The sequence below is a fragment of the Panulirus ornatus genome, chromosome 63 (genome assembly GCF_036320965.1).
Source record: "Panulirus ornatus isolate Po-2019 chromosome 63, ASM3632096v1, whole genome shotgun sequence".
NCBI classification, from domain to species: domain Eukaryota; kingdom Metazoa; phylum Arthropoda; class Malacostraca; order Decapoda; family Palinuridae; genus Panulirus; species Panulirus ornatus.
Genome location: NC_092286.1, coordinates 26,345,481 through 26,365,445, shown reverse-complemented (window position 1 = coordinate 26,365,445; position 19,965 = coordinate 26,345,481). Strand labels below are relative to the sequence as shown.

Here is a 19,965-nt window from a genome sequence, read left to right as displayed (position 1 = left end):
TGTGACGTACACTGGTGCACCCCACCATGTGGTTGGTTCACACTGCTGCTGGTGTGGTTCATGGTTCATGTGACGTACACTGGTGCTCTCCACCATGTGGTTGGTTCACACTGCTGCTGGTGTGGTTCATGGTTCATGTGACGTACACTGGTGCTCTCCACCATGTGGTTGGTTCACACTGCTGCTGGTGTGGTTCATGGTTCATGTGACGTACACTGGTGCTCTCCACCATGTGGTTGGTTCACACTGCTGCTGGTGTGGTTCATGGTTCATGTGACGTACACTGGTGCTCTCCACCATGTGGTTGGTTCACACTGCTGCTGGTGTGGTTCATGGTTCATGTGACGTACACTGGTGCTCTCCACCACGTGGTTGGTTCACACTGCTGCTGGTGTGGTTCATGGTTCATGGTTCATGTGGTGAACGACGAAAGTCAACGTTTTTGGCTGGTCTTTCATAGCATTCCTGGCCATCAACAGAAAACGGGTTGCCCGACAACAGAACTCTAAATATGAGTCATTACGTCGGTGTGTGTGTGTGTGTGTGTGTGTGTGTGTGTGTGTGTGTGTGTGTGTGTGTGTGTGACGCGTTAATAACCAGCCAGTATCAGGCGTTACGTCCGTAACGTGACGTTACCAGTTTGTATCATATCATAAGTGGATCATCACCTGCTCCTCCTGCTGATGTGTTGACCAGCCAGCCACACACACACTCATCTCACCTACATACACCACCACTGGTGACCCACCAGTGTTGACCCACCAGTGTTAACCCACCAATGCTGACCCACCGGTGTTGACCTACCCAGATCTCGGTAGTGGTGGTGGGAAGTATTGACCAGTGTTGACCCACCAGTGTTAACCAACCCAGATCTCGGTAGTGGTGGTGGGAAGTGTTGACCAGTGTTGACCCACCAGTGTTGACCAGTGTTGACCCACCAGTGTTAACCAACCAGTGTTGACCCACCAGTGTTGACCCACCAGTGTTGACCCACCCAGATCTCGGTAGTGGTGGTGGGAAGTGTTGACCCACCAGTGTTGACCCACCCAGATCTCGGTAGTAGTGGTGGGAAGTGTTAATCCACCAGTGTTGACCCACCCAGATCTCGGTAGTGGTGGTGGGAAGTGTTGACCCACCAGTGTTGACCCACCCAGATCTCGGTAGTAGTGGTGGGAAGTGTTAATCCACCAGTGTTGACCCACCCAGATCTCGGTAGTGGTGGTGGAAAGGTAGAGTGAGGTGGTGGGTCCTGTGTGTAGCCAGGCTGGGTGTACTGGTAGTGTGAGACACATGATGTGGTCGAGTGTATGATGACCTGTGTATCATACACACGTACGTAGTATACCTCAGGTGTCTCCAGGTAGTGTGTACGTGATGTTGCCACTGGAGGAAGACTTGTACCACTACCTGGTCCTACACTGGTACCAGGCTGGTAAGTTCCATGTGTACTACACAAGGAGGACAGGTACTGCTGACCTGACCTGACCTGACCTGACCTAACCTGACCACCTAGCGCCGTCACTCATGGAATATGTTGAGCATAGTAATGTGTCGGGGAATATCTTGTGTGGTGTTGTGGCCTGGGTGTTGTGTGGTGATGGGAAGGTGTTGTGGCCTGGGTGTTGTGTGGTGATGGGAAGGTGTTGTGGCCTGGGTGTTGTGTGGTGATGGGAAGGTGTTGTGGCCTGGGTGTTGTGTGGTGATGGGAAGGTGTTGTGGCCTGGGTGTTGTGTGGTGATGGGAAGGTGTTGTGGCCTGGGTGTTGTGTGGTGATGGGAAGGTGTTGTAGCCTGGGTGTTGTGTGGTGATGGGAAGGGGTTGTGGCCTGGGTGTTGTGTGGAGATGGGAAGGTGTTGTGGCCTGGGTGTTGTGTGGAGATGGGAAGGTGTTGTAGCCTGGGTGTTGTGTGGTGATGGGAAGGTGTTGTGGCCTGGGTGTTGTGTGGTGATGGGAAGGTGTTGTGGCCTGGGTGTTGTGTGGTGATGGGAAGGTGTTGTGGCCTGGGTGTTGTGTGGTGATGGGAAGGTGTTGTGGCCTGGGTGTTGTGTGGTGATGGGAAGGTGTTGTGGCCTGGGTGTTGTGTGGTGATGGGAAGGTGTTGTGGCCTGGGTGTTGTGTGGTGATGGGAAGGTGTTGTAGCCTGGGTGTTGTGTGGTGATGGGAAGGTGTTGTGGCCTGGGTGTTGTGTGGTGATGGGAAGGTGTTGTGGCCTGGGTGTTGTGTGGTGATGGGAAGGTGTTGTGGCCTGGGTGTTGTGTGGTGATGGGAAGGTGTTGTGGCCTGGGTGTTGTGTGGTGATGGGAAGGTGTTGTGGCCTGGGTGTTGTGTGGTGATGGGAAGGTGTTGTGGCCTGGGTGTTGTGTGGTGATGGGAAGGTGTTGTGGCCTGGGTGTTGTGTGGTGATGGGAAGGTGTTGTGGCCTGGGTGTTGTGTGGTGATGGGAAGGTGTTGTGGCCTGGGTGTTGTGTGGTGATGGGAAGGTGTTGTGGCCTGGGTGTTGTGTGGTGATGGGAAGGTGTTGTGGCCTGGGTGTTGTGTGGTGATGGGAAGGTGTTGTGGCCTGGGTGTTGTGTGGTGATGGGAAGGTGTTGTGGCCTGGGTGTTGTGTGGTGATGGGAAGGTGTTGTGGCCTGGGTGTTGTGTGGTGATGGGAAGGTGTTGTGGCCTGGGTGTTGTGTGGTGATGGGAAGGTGTTGTGGCCTGGGTGTTGTGTGGTGATGGGAAGGTGTTGTGGCCTGGGTGTCGTGTGGTGATGGGAAGGTGTTGTGGCCTGGGTGTTGTGTGGTGATGGGAAGGTGTTGTGGCCTGGGTGTCGTGTGGTGATGGGAAGGTGTTGTGGCCTGGGTGTTGTGTGGTGATGGGAAGGTGTTGTGGCCTGGGTTTGTGTGGTGATGGGAAGGTGTTGTAGCCTGGGTGTTGTGTGGTGATGGGAAGGTGTTGTGGCCTGGGTGTTGTGTGGTGATGGGAAGGTGTTGTGGCCTGGGTGTTGTGTGGTGATGGGAAGGTGTTGTGGCCTGGGTGTTGTGTGGTGATGGGAAGGTGTTGTAGCCTGGGTGTTGTGTGGTGATGGGAAGGTGTTGTGGCCTGGGTGTTGTGTGGTGATGGGAAGGTGTTGTGGCCTGGGTGTTGTGTGGTGATGGGAAGGTGTTGTGGCCTGGGTGTTGTGTGGTGATGGGAAGGTGTTGTGGCCTGGGTGTTGTGTGGTGATGGGAAGGTGTTGTGGCCTGGTTGTTGTGTGGTGATGGGAAGGTGTTGTGGCCTGGGTGTTGTGTGGTGATGGGAAGGTGTTGTGGCCTGGGTGTCGTGTGGTGATGGGAAGGTGTTGTAGCCTGGGTGTTGTGTAGTGATGGGAAGGTGTTGTGGCCTGGGTGTCGTGTGGTGATGGGAAGGTGTTGTGGCCTGGGTGTCGTATGGTGATGGGAAGGTGTTGTGGCCTGGGTGTTGTGTGGTGATGGGAAGGTGTTGTGGCCTGGGTGTTGTGTGGTGATGGGAAGGTGTTGTGGCCTGGGTGTTGTGTGGTGATGGGAAGGTGTTGTGGCCTGGGTGTCGTGTGGTGATGGGAAGGTGTTGTAGCCTGGGTGTTGTGTAGTGATGGGAAGGTGTTGTGGCCTGGGTGTCGTGTGGTGATGGGAAGGTGTTGTGGCCTGGGTGTCGTGTGGTGATGGGAAGGTGTTGTGGCCTGGGTGTTGTGTGGTGATGGGAAGGTGTTGTGGCCTGGGTGTTGTGTGGTGATGGGAAGGTGTTGTGGCCTGGGTGTTGTGTGGTGATGGGAAGGTGTTGTGGCCTGGGTGTTGTGTGGTGATGGGAAGGTGTTGTGGCCTGGGTGTCGTGTGGTGATGGGAAGGTGTTGTAGCCTGGGTGTTGTGTAGTGATGGGAAGGTGTTGTGGCCTGGGTGTCGTGTGGTGATGGGAAGGTGTTGTGGCCTGGGTGTCGTGTGGTGATGGGAAGGTGTTGTGGCCTGGGTGTTGTGTGGTGATGGGAAGGTGTTGTGGCCTGGGTGTTGTGTGGTGATGGGAAGGTGTTGTGGCCTGGGTGTCGTGTGGTGATGGGAAGGTGTTGTGGCCTGGGTGTTGTGTGGTGATGGGAAGGTGTTGTGGCCTGGGTGTTGGCTAGGAGAGTCAGGGCAGCGGAAGTGTGAAGGAGCCGTGAACCATCCCAGCTGTGATGATATGATATCACTGTAGCAGTGTAGTGAGCTGTGATTGATGATATGATATCACTGTAGCAGTGTAGTGAGCTGTGATTGATGATATGATATCACTGTAGCAGTGTAGTGAGCTGTGATTGAGGTATCACAGTTGCCAGAGGTCGTCAGGGACAGTAACTTGGAGGTAAATTTCATCACATTATCATCGATCCTTGTGTCCAGCAGTGTTGAGATGACACGGTATATGACTGGTACACTGTATTGACCCCAACCATCACTGTATTAACCCCAGCCATCACTGTGGTACAATGTTGACCCCAGCCATCACTGTGGTACAGGGTTGACTCCAGCCATCACTGTGGTACAATGTTGACCCCAGCCATCAGTGTGACCTTGACCACACGCGTTATTGACCCTCACAATTTTCCTCTCTCATACTTGGTGTCACTGTAACATTCATGGTTTGGGAACAGTTCAGTTTGCTTCTCAGATCTTGTGAGTCCTGCTCACATGTCGAGGTTTTTGTGAACAGTTGTTGTGTTTATATTTGTGACTGATTGGTCCTTGTATGGAGTACTGCTCTCACATCTGAGATGGTTCTACCTCTGTATCCTTACTTGACACATTTAACTTGTCCTATTTATAAAGTGGCCCACGATAACGTCCAAACTTGACCCCCTTGCCCTACACCACAATGTTGCTTCACTTTCCCTCTTCTATAGGTGTTACTTTGGTTTTTGCACCCGAGAGCTGACTGCTTGTGTGCCCCCCACCACTAGCTAGACCACATAATACTGGGCAAGCTGCTGCCTCACATGATTACTGTGTGGCTCTCGGCAACTCAAGGGTGGGCCGTTTTGATACCTGCTTCTTTCCCTACCCGTCCAAGCTTTGGAACTGTCTACTTTCTCATGTCTTTACCAATAACTATGATCTTCCGCACATTTTAAAATACAAGTTTTTCATTTCCTTCAAAATTCGTAAATACTTTCCCTTATGTCTTCTTTTTCCCTTATATTAACCTCTCTATATTTCACATTAAGACTCCACCTTGATGTTGACTTTCTAACCTGGAACGTAAACAGACCAAACCAAACAAAGAAGTAAGATAAGATAAGAAGGAATGGTGTCATGTGTATATCAGATATGGTAAGTGTAAATGGTAGTTGTAATTATCATCATCATGATCTAACACTAGTTTGGTAGTTGAGGACAAAATACAGAAATGAAGATAACATTTGTTTCTTTGTGTTAACGATTACCAGTGACGTGTGTACTTGTGATGATCAAAACATACAACATTTATAACCAAGTGTGATGATTGTAAACACTTGAACTGCTGACATGTTCATAACAACACATGAACACAACTGGAAACATTATACCAACCTACATTATAACATACATCACAACCACAACCACCAGCCAACATATATCACAACCACCAGCCAACATATATCACAACCACCAGCCAACATATCTCACAACCAGACACAATATCCCTGATTCATGAAGCCATGTTATGGTCAGGACAATATTGTTGTACATTTATGTTGTACATGAAGGTTAACAACATGACTTTATATGTCATGACCAGACGTATGCTCATATAGTCGTACATTGTATATCATTGACTATATATATATATATATATATATATATATATATATATATATATATATATATATATATATATATATATATATATATATATAAAACATAGTGATATTGTATTATATTATTGTATATAGTGTCCGTACTGATGAGTGTGTGTGTGTGTGTGCAGTTCGTGCAGGCAGTGTGATCTTCCTGGTGGGTGTGGGCTCGCTGGTGTGCTGGAAGTTGTGGGAACACTGGAGGAATAATGGGTCAAGTGGCGCGTCCCCCACACCTGGCCCATCACCACCCACACAACGACCTCGAGGTATACTGGCCTCACTACTCGAGGAGGACTTGATCCAGGACCCGGATGAATATGAAGATGAGGACCCTGCCTTCATCCATGTGAGTATACCATCCTTCATCCATGTGAGTATACTGACCTTCATCCATGTGAGTATACTGACCTTCATCCATGTAAGTATACTACCCTTCATCCATGTGAGTATACCATCCTTCATCCATGTGAGTATACTACCCTTCATCCATGTGAGTATACTGACACTACCCTTCATCCATGTGAGTATACTGTCCCTGCCTTCATCCATGTGAGTATACTGACCTTCATCCATGTGAGTATACTCTCCTTCATCCATGTGAGTATACTGACCCTGCATTCATCCATGTGAGTATACTACCCTTCATCCATGTGAGTATACTGACCTTCATCCATGTGAGTATACTCTCCTTCATCCATGTGAGTATACTGACCCTGCCTTCATCCATGTGAGTATACTACCCCTCATCCATGTGAGTATACTAGCCTTCATCCATGTGAGTATACTGTCCCTGCCTTCATCCATGTGAGTATACCGTTCTTCATCCATGTGAGTATACTGTCCTTCATCCATGTCAGTATACTGACACTATCCTTCATCTATGTGAGTATGCTAACCCTGCCTTCATCCATGTGAGTATACTGTCCCTGCCTTCATCCATGTGAGTATACCATCCTTCATCCATGTGAGTATACTGTCCCTGCCTTCATCCATGTGAGTATACCATCCTTCATCCATGTGAGTATACTGACCTTCATCCATGTGAGTATACTGACACTATCCTTCATCCATGTGAGTATACTGACCCTGCCTTCATCCATGTGAGTATACTGACACTACCCTTCATCCATGTGAGTATACTCTCCTTCATCCATGTGAGTATACTGACACTACCCTTCATCCATGTGAGTACACTGACCCTGCCTTCATCCATGTGAGTATACTGACACTACCCTTCATCCATGTGAGTATACTGACCCTGCCTTCATCCATGTGAGTATACTCTCCTTCATCCATGTGAGTATACTGTCCTTCATCCATGTGAGTATACCGTCCTTCATCCATGTGAGTATACTGACCTTCATCCATGTGAGTATACTGACACTATCCTTCATTCATGTGAGTATACTGACCCTGCCTTCATCCATGTGAGTATACTGACACTACCCTTCATCCATGTGAGTATACTCTCCTTCATCCATGTGAGTATACTGACACTACCCTTCATCCATGTGAGTATACTGACCCTGCCTTCATCCATGTGAGTATACTCTCCTTCATCCATGTGAGTATACTGTCCTTCATCCATGTGAGTATACCGTCCTTCATCCATGTGAGTATACTGACCCTGCCTTCATCCATGTGAGTATACTGACCCTGCCTTCATCCATGTGAGTATACTGACCCTGCCTTCATCCAGGCCCCACAGAACTTTCCATGGTTAACATATATGTTTATAAACCCATCGCCAGAGGAGGTTGGATGGGCCAAACAAACTCTGTTGTCTCTTAAAAGTGATATTATGAGTACAATTTTTGTCACATTACTGATGGGCTGGACAGATCACTGAGGTTCCAGATAACATAATTAAGTAACTGATTCATTAAAACATTCTGTTCTATGTTTTAGTGTGTAGGTAGTGGAGCCTTGGGCTGAAGGAGCACATGGAAGAAGGGTCCTGGGGTAATGCCAGAACTCATGTTCTGCTGATTGTCATGATGTTTGCATAGACGGAAGGTAGCTTCAGATCCCCGTCAAGACTGTCACATGGTACAGAACTCGACCTCTCGTATACAGCTCAGTTGCAATAAGACTAAGGTCTCAAGGAAATCATCTTGGTTTTTCTGATAACCAGCATCTGGCAGTACTCGTGAAGGACTTCAGACGCAGAGTTTTGGCCAAATTGGCTCTATTTCATTTGACATAACAGAACGGGTGAAGAAATAGTCCACCAGTGGTATTGCTTCATGATTCTTGATGGTAAAGGCCTCAGACCACTTGGTAAAGTAGTCCACAGCTATTCAGAGACCTTATTTATGGCCTTGGTTACTGGTGGTGGTCTAAAGCCCAACTCTACACCTTTTACCCTTCTTGGCTCAACATGTGCCAATCCCATCAACAACAACATCTGTTTTGCACCTGCCATAGGATGGCATACTGCATGCTCAGCACAACTGTTTTCAAGAACTTTGTGACACCATCAGCTTTGTTCCAGTGTTGCTGCAAGATTTTTACCTACTGCAGAGCATTTTGCTGCTTCTGGTAATAATTGGTGACAGAACTGTTGGCTGCTGCCATCTCCAAAGCAGGATTGTCCAAGCTCTTCCTTTGGTGCTGGATAGTAGACCACAGATCCTTGACTTCTTACGCCAGCCTTTTGATACTCTGTTTTCTTCTACACTAGCACCCTGAGTGTTGGCCTGGTGACACTTGTATGCAGGAACTTATCTCCTCCAGCAGTGCTTGCGAGCTGAACCCCAGGGACAGTGGCTGACTGTCGCTATGTTCCCATATACATGCCCTTGGTAACAGAAAATCTGTCATACTGATCTAGGATGCCGACCAAGCACACACGTTGTCCCTCACGGTGCTTCAGGCTCTTTAGCCAGTGCAGTGTTGCATTGTCAGTGGTAGTGGTAAACTTTGCACCATAGATTAAGCAATGAAGGTGGCTCAGGCTTTTACTGACACTCAGTAGTCCCAATGTAGTTACACAGTAGTTCTGCTCTTGCAGGCTCAGACTCAAACTGAAATAGGTGATGAATTATTGTTTTTGAGACAGCATTCCTCCCTTTGCTTTTTCATTTGATTCTGTGTTCAAGTTGTATTGCAAGCTGTGGCACTCATCTGAAGCCTCTCAACTGCTGGAAGGGTTGTTAAGGCTTCTGAGATTATACATGCTTAACTCATTTTACTTTAGGCTGTACAGCACTGTGGTAATGGAAGACTTGTGGTAGTAGGGGTTGTAGATGCAGAATCTCAGGAAACTCCTTAGTTCCCTTTCACTGGTTAGTACAGACCAATCCCTTACAGTCCACTTCTGTGGGTCAGTAGCCACTTCACACACACACATGTCGAAATTATCTTATCTCCGTATGGAACAAACAACTCTTCGTGATGTTCCTTGGCAGGCCACTCTTGACTTGGTGACATTGCAAGTACACCAACTGCTTTACCAACTTCTAGTGTTCTAGGTCTCTCCTCCTCACTATCTTTGGCAGGTTTGTCACATTGACAGTCATGATGGGGAGCTGTCCATTATCAGTTGCATGGCAATCTAAGTCTCTCGTCTTTTCTTGATCAGATTGAACCTATCGTGTAAGGAGTGTCTACTCTGCAGTAGATACCTTTCTCAGACATTAAAGGGATAATGACAGATTTTCTTGTCAGAAGTTTCATGGTCAGTGCTGCAGCAACTTTTAGGGTAACTTTTCACATTAGATGATCATCTGTATCTTTTCCAGGTCCAGCTGCTATCTGTTTGGCATCTTATGGTTCAGCTTCAGGATACATGCTTCCTCTGTCATGGTTGTGAATATGGAATGGGTGTTTACAATATATGAAAATAGACAGTTGTATGTTCCCTGGACACTTGAGTGACATACAGTTCTCTACACCGTTGCTCATAAGATTTTGGTAGGCACTGAGCCTTTAGTGCATCTGGCCTGTCAGATGTTTGGTTAGATACTCTTCCATGGGTACTGGGTATTCCTCGCTGTTGGTCTCACCCATATGTACATATTGCATACTGAAGCCATGTTAGAGGTGACTAGGACTCTTTAGCTCACTGCCCTGCATGATCAGACCACTCTAGTTTCTCGGCTCATTGAAGCCTTTGGTCGCACTGCTTGCTCTCATTCACCTGTCGTTCCATCTTGTTACATGTCCGGCATGGTTTTAAACCGTGCTGTCCTCCACTGCCTTATTGTACAATGCCTGTTAGAGAGGCATTTTACCTTTTTGGCCCTACAGTCATGTTTCCAGTGAAGTGTCAGCATATGCTTTGAGACCTGTAATATTGCTTCTTGCTTTCTGACCCAAAGGGTAGCTGCCTCTTCTTAAACATGTACTGCTGCACACTGTCATCTGCCAGTCAGTCATCAGCACATGGAAGCCCATCTTCCTTACCCTGATATCTTTGTTACCTGAAATGGTTGTCTCGCCCAATCTCCTCTAGTGCATTGGCCAAGGCATCCTGTGGGATGGCTGACCTGGCCTGCTTCTCCTCCATCTTGAGAACTATGATGCCCAGAACATCTATAGACTGATCTTGTAGCACCACAGTTAATTGCTCTGTCTGTATGGTCAGGTACATCCTATGTACCATCCCTTTTAGAGACGTGCAAGCTCTGGAAGCTTCCCCTCATGTTATGACTGTGGTCCTGAACTCAGTATTAAAGGCCATCTTCTCATGGTAGATGCTGTAATGTTCCTTTGATGCACCCATCAAGTTCTTGTAGCAGTGCTCCTCCTCCTTAGACAGGTATTTCAGGATCTTGTTGGCTGATTCTGTCAAACTTATTGCTAGTTGTATAGCAGTCTTTCAGTGTCTAGTTGTTCCTCAGTGCTAGTAACTCAAACTAGGTCATGTGTATCTTCCACAAAGTTGTTTCATTGAACACCTGCATATTTCAGTGTTCAAGGTCCTTTCTGTGTCTTTAGGTATGGCTAGTGTCTGGCAGGATGTCCCAGAATTCAGGTCCCTTTTTTCAAGATAGGATTTTAAGTGCCCTTATACCACTTATTCTGACAGTGCCCAAGCCCTTGCAGGTCTTCATAGTTTACACATATCTCTGCAGCTCCCATCTTGGCTTCATTAGGGATGTGTCTCTTTTGGCTGCTGGCCCGTATATTTTTTGCTAAAACTGCTGAATTTGCATAACCATGATGTCCATGCATTCCTTCTTGTGCATATTTCAGCTCCACTGTATGTTCTGTTGGTATATTTGCTCTTCCAGTTGGTTAAGTTTCTTTTGTTTTAGTTCACTTTCTTCCTCTGCTGGTTCTGCACCTGCACGAGGAGAAGTGGGAGACCAAATTGGAGGTGGAAAGATGGAGTGAGAAAGATTTTGAGTGATCAGGGCCTGAACATGCAGGAGGGTGAAAGGCGTGCAAGCAATAGAGTGAATTGGAACGATGTGGTATATCGGGGTCGATTGCTGTCAATGGATTGAACCAGGGCATGTGAAGCGTCTGGGGTAAACCATGGAAAGTTCTGTGGGACCTGGATGTGAGAAGGGAGCTGTGGTTTCGGTGCATTATTACATGACAGCTAGAGACTGAGTGTGAACGAATGTGGCCTTTGTTGTCTTTTCTTAGCGCTACCTTGCACACATGAGGGGGGAGGGGGTTGTTATTTATTGTGGTGAGGTGGCGATGGGAAGGAATAAAGGCAGACAGTATGAATTATGTACATGTGTATATATGTATATGTCTGTGTGTGTATATATATGTATACGTTGAGATGTATAGGTATGTATATTTGTGTGTGTGGACGTGTATGTATATACATGTGTATGTGGGTGGGTTGGGCCATTCTTTCATCTGTTTCCTTGCTCTACCTTGCTAACGCGAGAGACAGCGACAAAGCAAAATAAAATATGAATATAAATATAAAATCTTGTGTAATGTCTCAGATCCAGCAATGTTAGGGGCCAAGTAGTTGCCAACTTTTGGATCATGCTGGATAATAGGCATCTATATTGCCAAGGGGGAGCAAATAGATTATAACTTAACCTGTGGAGTTTTAGTTCCCCTATATATAAATTTGTTTAACTTTGAGCAACTGTAGTTATTTTCTGTGTTTACAAAACACCTTTGTTTCTGATCCCAAAGTGTACATTGTAGACTAAGAGAGAGGTAGGTGATTACATAGAAGTTGAATGCTTAACCCATACTTTCAGAATGTATTGAGGTTGGCCAGTCTTTCCCCATGTGCTGTCTTACACCTAGTATTCCGATCAGAGCTAACATACAACTGTCATAATATGCAGATATCTAGATATTGCGCAGGCTGTAAAGTGATGAATTCTGTTAACACAGGTGAACTTTCACTGAGTTCAAGCATCCTTGCAGATATTGAAGTTTGAGAATTGCTAGATTTTTAACACTGGACTGGAGATATTAGATTATATGTCACTCTTTCTGTATTTCTTCTTCTTCAAAAAATATGCTTTCTTTTTCTGATTTTTTATTTATACTTGTAAAAGAATCTCCACTCATGCACCTGTGCCTTTCATGTTAGATTTTGAACTAGCAATGTCATCCTTGATTACATGAAGATAAATGTTCTTGCATCTCTTACTTTTGAGAAGCTTTAGAAAATATGTACTGTAATGTACTCTGTTCAGTGAATAGAGTATTCCTTGCTCATGAATTTTTGAGATACCCATGTAAATGGCAGATTTTCTCACTATCCACCAGGAAAATATATGTTTTGTAATTTCAATGAGACAACTATGAAGTGTCCACTTGACTTAGACCTGACTTTTAGGAAGGAGTTGCTTTTTATACAGTATTTAGAATTCTGAAAAATAATGTTGAACTCAGTTAAGAGAAAGTTAATGATTATATTGCACTTGTATAAAGAAATAAGATGGACATCCTATGTACATTTTTTTTTTCTTTTCTTCATAGGATATTAGAGGGTACAGAAATACTTATTTGGAAAGTATGGAGTGTAGAGAGAGCTTGGTGTATGTATGTTTAGCATGAATGTGAATGTCTCTTTGCTTTGGCAGAAAGTGCTTTTAGCTCTTTGGCTAACAGGGAATTATTAAAGTACTTTGTTTTGGAATTATGCTGTAGGTCTTATTCATTTTAGGAATGCCTTGAGGAAACCAGAGATATAGTTAGCATAACTAAAGTTACACCCTATGTTTTATGCTGAAAATAGTTTCACAAAATTACTTGGAAACAAAATTCGTATCAGCAACTTCACCATCCCGAACTTTTTATGTAGATGAATAAATGATTAAAAAAAGGTTTATTGAATTCAATGTGTGTGTGTGTGTGTGTGTGTGTGTGTGTGTGTGTGTGTGTATTATAGCTTCATTTGTCTGTAGCTTCATATCATGAAACAAATGATGAACATGGTTCTTGAGTAAGGATCTCTTTATTACTGATTGCATCCAGCAAAATAACAACATTTTGTTTTGAAACATTTTTTATATGCTCTCTGTATTGTGTTGCAGTTACTGTTGGATTTAAGTCGGCAGTACTTCATGAAGCTGTTGGTGGTCAGTATTCTGATATTTTTGATGCATTTTTTTTATATTAACATTCTTACCCCATTTATGGTGGAATGTATGTTTTACTTGTTTCATTGTATGCACAGCATGAGAGGGAACAAACAGGTGGTTCACATGTGGATCAGTTTTGATAAAAAATGTGAATCCACATATGGTGCCTCTGTATGTTTTGCTTAACATTTTGAGGTTTGATTCTAATAACTGATTTATAAGTGATTTTGTGTGCACATAGTTGACACATTTTCTCTTCTAAAACAAACTTGCTTCAGTTAGCATTATATTAGTAAAAATATGATTGCTGTTGGATATGTGTATTTAACAGTAATGCCTCATACTCAACAGCCATACTCATATACCACTTAACAGATATTCATTCTTATTATGAGCACCTTAATCAAAAGTTAAAGTTGCTAAGTGTAGTCAGAAGATACATTTGTACTGATGCCATTTTACCAAATTGAAAAAGCTTCATTTCTTCAGGATACCATATTGCTAAAGTAATTTCAGTCTGATAATTTCATCTTGTATTCATGAATTTTTGTGAAAATCATTAGAATCTACAGTTATTATGTTGGTTTTAATTTCTTTGGGGTAGCTAAGCTGTAAGAGCAATCTTCAGCTGAATGTATGCAAAGGTCATCATTTTCTAGCATAAAGAATAAAAATGGCATTGCTTGGTGTACAAAGGAGAGTTTTTAAGTAGATTCACACATCATGCCTAGTTGATCACTTCCATTGTTTCACTTAACCTTCCATCTTGTCATCTCTGCATCCATCTGTTATTCTCTTGCTAGTCTTCCTATACACTCCCTGCCTCTCTCAGCTTTTAGTCCTCATACTCTTATATTTTTTTCCTGTTATGTACTTTTCCTTTTTCCCCTACTTCAGTCCATTCCTTGTACATTTTTCTCCCCTTCAATTATACTCTCATCATCCTTTTCCTCTGTCCCCTATGTATTATTCACTTTTTGCCTGCCATTCTCTATCTCTCAAATCTGAAGTTCGCTTTGAAAAATTTATTATTGAGTCATGTATGTTAGCATTGTGATAATGAGAACATTCAGTGTGATAGAAAATTGATGATGAAAAATATTCATGAAAATGAGAAGCAAAAGTCTGGAGTTTGGTCATTAACTGAGCAAGCTGAAATTAGTAAGCTGGAGAGGATTTAGAAATAATTTACAAGTAAAATGAAGTGCATGAGATACATAAACTATCATGAAATATTTAGAAAACTTAAATTATACATGTAGAAAAAAGAGAAAATCATTCTTTGCTTTAGAGCTTCACAACTTGGAAGAAACAGAGAGATTAGGTATACAAGAATTTTGTGTAATATGTCAGAGTGGCACTAAACATAAATTAATCCAGCAAGGACAGTAAGACAAACTGTTTTGTGTTTTACCCCCCCCCCCCCCAAAAAAAAAAAAAAAAAATGAAATGGTTGAGTACTGAAACCTTTCAAACCTGTTCTGGATGAACCCAGGATAGACATCTATACAATATATATAGCAGCAGAGAAAATGAGTCCCATGAAATAAGCAGGATACATAATGAAAGCTACATACTAGCCATGCCATATAGCAAACTTTCATTATAGGCACATAGATATTTTCCCTTCTCTTCTCACACTTTTTCTCTCCATCTTTAACCACTGTTCTAACCATCTCTTACTAGTTTCTCTGTTCTCTTCTTTCATATATCCGCTAGATTTAATGTCATTCTTCACCGATAGTATTTTGTTTTGATAAGTATTCATGCTTTGATTATGTACCTTTTGTATGGAATATGAATACAGTAATATATGGTTTACCCCAGATGCTTCACTTTGCCTAGTTCAATCCATTGACAGCACATCGACCCTGGTATACCACATCATTCCAATTCACTCTATTCCTTGCATGCCTTTCACCCTCCTGTATGTTCAGGCTCCAATCGCCCAAAATCTTTTCCACTCCATCCTTCCACCTCCAGTTTGGTTTCCCGCTTCACCTCATTCCCTCTACCTCTGACACATATACCCTCTTTGTCAATCTTCCCTCACTCATTCACTCCATGTGATCAAACTATTTCAACTCACCCTACTCTGCTCTCTCAACCACACTCTTTTTATTACCACACATCTCTGTTACCCTTTCATTACTTACTCGATCAAACCACATTACACCACATGTTGTCCTCAAACATTTCATTTCCAATACATCCACCCTCCTCTGCAGAACCCTATCTATAGCACATGCCTCGCACCCATATAACATTGTTGGAAGCACTATTCCTTCAAACATTCCTATTTTTGCTTTCTGCGATAATGTTCTTGTCTTCCACACATTCTTCAATGCTCCCAGAACCTTCGCCTCTCCCCCACCCAGTGACTCACTTCCACTTCCATGGCTCCATCTGCTACTAAATACACTCCCAGATATCTAAAACACTTCACTTCCTCTAGTTTTTCTCCATACACACTTACCTCCCAGTTAACTTGACCCTCAACCCTACTGTACCTAATAACCTTGCTCTTATTCACATTTACTCATAACTTTCTTCTTTTACACACTTTACCAAACTCAGTCACCAACTTCTTCAGTTTCTCACCCGAATCAGCCAACAGCACTGTATCATCAGCAAACAACAACTGACTCACAACCCAAGCTGTCTCATCCACAGCAGACTGCATGCTTGCCCCTCTCTCCAAAACTCTTGCATTTACCTCCCTAACCGCCCCATCCATAAGCATTTTAAACAACCATGGATACTTCACGCACCCCTTCCGCAAACCAACATTCACTGGCAACCAATCACTTTCCTCTCTTCCTACTCGTACACATGCCTTACATCTTTGGTAAAAACTTTCCACTGCTTCTAGCAACTTGTCTCCCACACCATATGCTCGTAAGACCTTCCACAAAGCATCTCTATCAAGCCTATCATGTGCCTTCTCCAGATCCATAAATGCTACTTACAAATCTATCTGTTTTTCTAAGTATTTCTCACATACATTCTTCAAAACAAACATCTGATGTTTATCCTTTACCACTTCTGAAACCACACTGCTCTTCCTCAATCTGATGCTCTGTACATGCCTTTGCCCTCTCAATTAATACCCTCCCATATGATTTCCCAGGAACTCTCAACAAACTTCTACCTCTGTAATTTGAACACTCACCTTTATTCCATTATCCTTGGTACAATGGCACTATGCATGCATTCCGCCAATCCTCAGGCACTTCACCATGAACCATACATACTTTGAATACCCTTACCAACCAATCAACAATGCAGTCACTCCTTTTTTTAATAAAATCCACAACAGTACCATCCAAACTTGCCGCCTCGCTGGATTTCATCTTCCACAAAGCTTTCACTGCCTCCTGTGTTTACCAAACCATTCTCCCTGACCCTCTCACTTTGCACACCACCTCAACCAAAACACCCTATATCTGCCATCCTATCATCAGACACATTCAACAGACCTTCAAAATACTCTTTTCATCTTAATTTTCCAAAAGAAGGAACAGAGAAGGGGGCCAGGTGAGGATATTCCCCCAAAGGCCCAGTCCTCTGTTCTTAACGCTACCTTGCTAATACGGGAAATGGCGAATATGTTGAAAAAAAGTAAAGTGTGTGGAAGAAGAAAGTTAAGAGTAAATGTGAATAAGAGCAAGGTTATTAGGTACAGTAGGGTTGAGGGTCAAGTCAATTGGGAGGTGAGTTTGAATGGAGAAAAACTGGAGGAAGTGAAGTGTTTTAGATATCTGGGAGTGGATCTGGCAGCGGATGGAACCATGGAAGCGGAAGTGGATCATAGGGTGGGGGAGGGGGCGAAAATTCTGGGGGCCTTGAAGAATGTGTGGAAGTCGAGAACATTGTCTCAGAAAGCAAAAATGGGTATGTTTGAAGGAATAGTGGTTCCAACAATGTTGTATGGTTGCGAGGCGTGGGCTGTGGATAGAGTTGTGCGAAGGAGGATGGATGTGCTGGAAATGAGATGTTTGAGGACAATGTGTGGTGTGAGGTGGTTTGATTGAGTGAGTAACGTAAGGGTAAGAGAGATGTGTGGAAATAAAAAGAGCGTGGTTGAGAGAGCAAAAGAGGGTGTTTTGAAGTGGTTTGGGCACATGGAGAGAATGAGTGAGGAAAGATTGACCAAGAGGATATATGTGTCGGAGGTGGAGGGAACGAGGAGAAGAGGGAGACCAAATTGGAGGTGGAAAGATGGAGTGAAAAAGATTTTGTGTGATCGGGGCCTGAACATGCAGGTGGGTGAAAGGAGGGCAAGGAATAGAGTGAATTGGAGCGATGTGGTATACCGGGGTTGACGTGCTGTCAGTGGATTGAATCAAGGCATGTGAAGCGTCTGGGGTAAACCATGGAAAGCTGTGTAGGTATGTATATTTGCGTGTGTGGACGTATGTATATACATGTGTATGGGGGGGGGCATTTCTTTCGTCTGTTTCCTTGCACTACCTCACAAATGCGGGAGACAGCGACAAAGTATAATAATAATAATAAGAAATATATATATATATATATATATATATATATATATATATATATATATATATATATATATATATATATATATATTTCTTTTTTTTTTGTCGCTCTCTCCTGCGTTTGCGAGGTATATATATATATATATATATATATATATATATATATATATATATATATATATATATATATATATATCAAGAATATATGGTGTGGGAGGCAAGTTGTTAGAAGCAGTGAAAAGTTTTTATCGAGGATGTAAGGCATGTGTACGAGTAGGAAGAGATGAAAGTGATTGGTTCTCAGTGAATGTCGGTTTGTGGCAGGGGTGGAAAACATCTCCATGGTTGTTTAATTTGTTTATGGATTGGGTTGTTAGGGAGGTGAATGCAAGAGTTTTAGAGAGAGGAGCAAGTATACAGTCTGTTGTGGATGAGAGAGCTTGGGGAGTGAGTCAGTTGTTGTTCGCTGATGATACAGTGATGGCGGCTGATTCATGTGAGAAACTGCAGAAGCTGGTGACTGAGTTTGATAAAGTGTGTGAAAGAAGAAAGCTGAGAGTAAATGTGAATAAGAGCAAGGTTATTAGGTACAGGAGGGTTGAGGGACAAGTCAATTATGTTTGAATGGAGAAAAACTGGAGGAAGTAAAGTGTTTTAGATATCTGGGAGTGGATTTGGTAATGGATGGAACCATGGAAGCGGAAGTGAATCATAGGGTGGGGGAGGGGGTGAAAATTCTGGGAGCGTTGAAAAATGTGTGTAAGGCAAAAACGTTATCTTGGAAAGCAAAAATGGGTATAATGGTTCCAACAATGCTATATGGTTGCAAGGCGTGGGCTATAGATAGACTTGTGTGGAGGAGGGTGGATGTGTTGGAAATGAGATGTTTGAGGACAGTGTGTGGTGTGAGGTGGTTTGATCGAGTAAGTAATGAAAGGGTAAGAGAGATGTGAGGTAATAAAAAGAGTGTGGTTGAGAGAGCAGAAGAGGGTGTTTTGAAATGGTTTGGCCACATGGAGAGAGTGAGGAAAAATTGACCAAGAGGATATATGTGTCAGAGGTGGAGGAAATGAGGAGAAGTGGGAGACCAAATTGGAGGTGGAAAGATGGAGTGAAAAATGGATTGAATGGATTGAACTAGGGCTTGTGAAGCATCTGGGGTAAACCTTGGAAAGTTTTGTGGGGCCTTGATGTGGAAAGGGAGCTGTGGTTTTGGTGCATTATACATGACAGCTAGAGACTGAGTGTGAATGAATGTGGCCTTTGTTGTCTTTTCCTAGTGCTACCTCGCACGCATGTGGGGGGAGGGGGTTGTTATTTCATGTGTGGTGGGGTAGCAATGGGAATGAATAAAAGCAGCGCGTATGAATTATGTACATGTATATATATGTATATGTCTGTGTATGTATATATATGTATACATTGAAATGTATAGGTATTTATATGTGCATGTGTGGACATGTATGTATATACATGTGTATGTGGGTGGATTGGGCCATTTTTTCATCTGTTTCCTTGTGCTACCTCGCAAATGTGGGAGACAGCGATAAAGTATAATAGATAGATAAATAAATGAATGTTGAAATGTATGGGTATGTATATGTGCATGTGTGGGTGTTTATGTATATACATGTGTATATGGGTGGGTTGGGCCTTTCTTTCATCTGTTTCCTTGCACTACCTCGCTAATGCAGGAGACAGCAACAAAGTATATCAAATAAATATATATATGTATATGTCTGTGTATGTATATATATGTATACATTGAATTGTATAGGTATTTATATGTGCATGTGTGGGTGTTTATGTATATACATGTGTATGTGGGTGGATTGGGCCATTTTTTCATCTGTTTCCTTGCACTACCTCGCTAATGCAGGAGACAGCAACAAAGTATATCAAATAAATATATATATGTATATGTCTGTGTATGTATATATATGTATACATTGAAATGTATAGGTATTTATATGTGCATGTGTGGGTGTTTATGTATATACATGTGTATGTGGGTGGATTGGGCCATTTTTTCATCTGTTTCCTTGCACTACCTCGCTAATGCAGGAGACAGCAACAAAGTATATCAAATAAATATATATATGTATATGTCTGTGTATGTATATATATGTATACATTG

The 19,965-nt window shown here is 43.4% G+C and overlaps 1 protein-coding gene across 7 annotated transcripts in view; it reads left to right on the top strand.

Moving 5' to 3' along the window:
* Positions 1-19,965, top strand: part of LOC139745940 (uncharacterized) — a 226,610-nt gene that overhangs the window by 90,049 nt on the left and 116,596 nt on the right. For 5 of the 7 annotated variants that reach the window (XM_071656637.1, XM_071656638.1, XM_071656634.1 and 2 more), the window contains 2 exons: positions 5,935-6,152; positions 13,279-13,323. In XM_071656637.1, coding sequence (XP_071512738.1) covers positions 5,935-6,152; positions 13,279-13,323 — 263 coding nt within the window. Of the gene's footprint in view, positions 1-1,160; positions 1,433-5,934; positions 6,153-13,278; positions 13,324-19,965 lie in introns of those variants that run through there. The other 2 variants (XM_071656639.1, XM_071656635.1) reach the window with 2 other exon arrangements.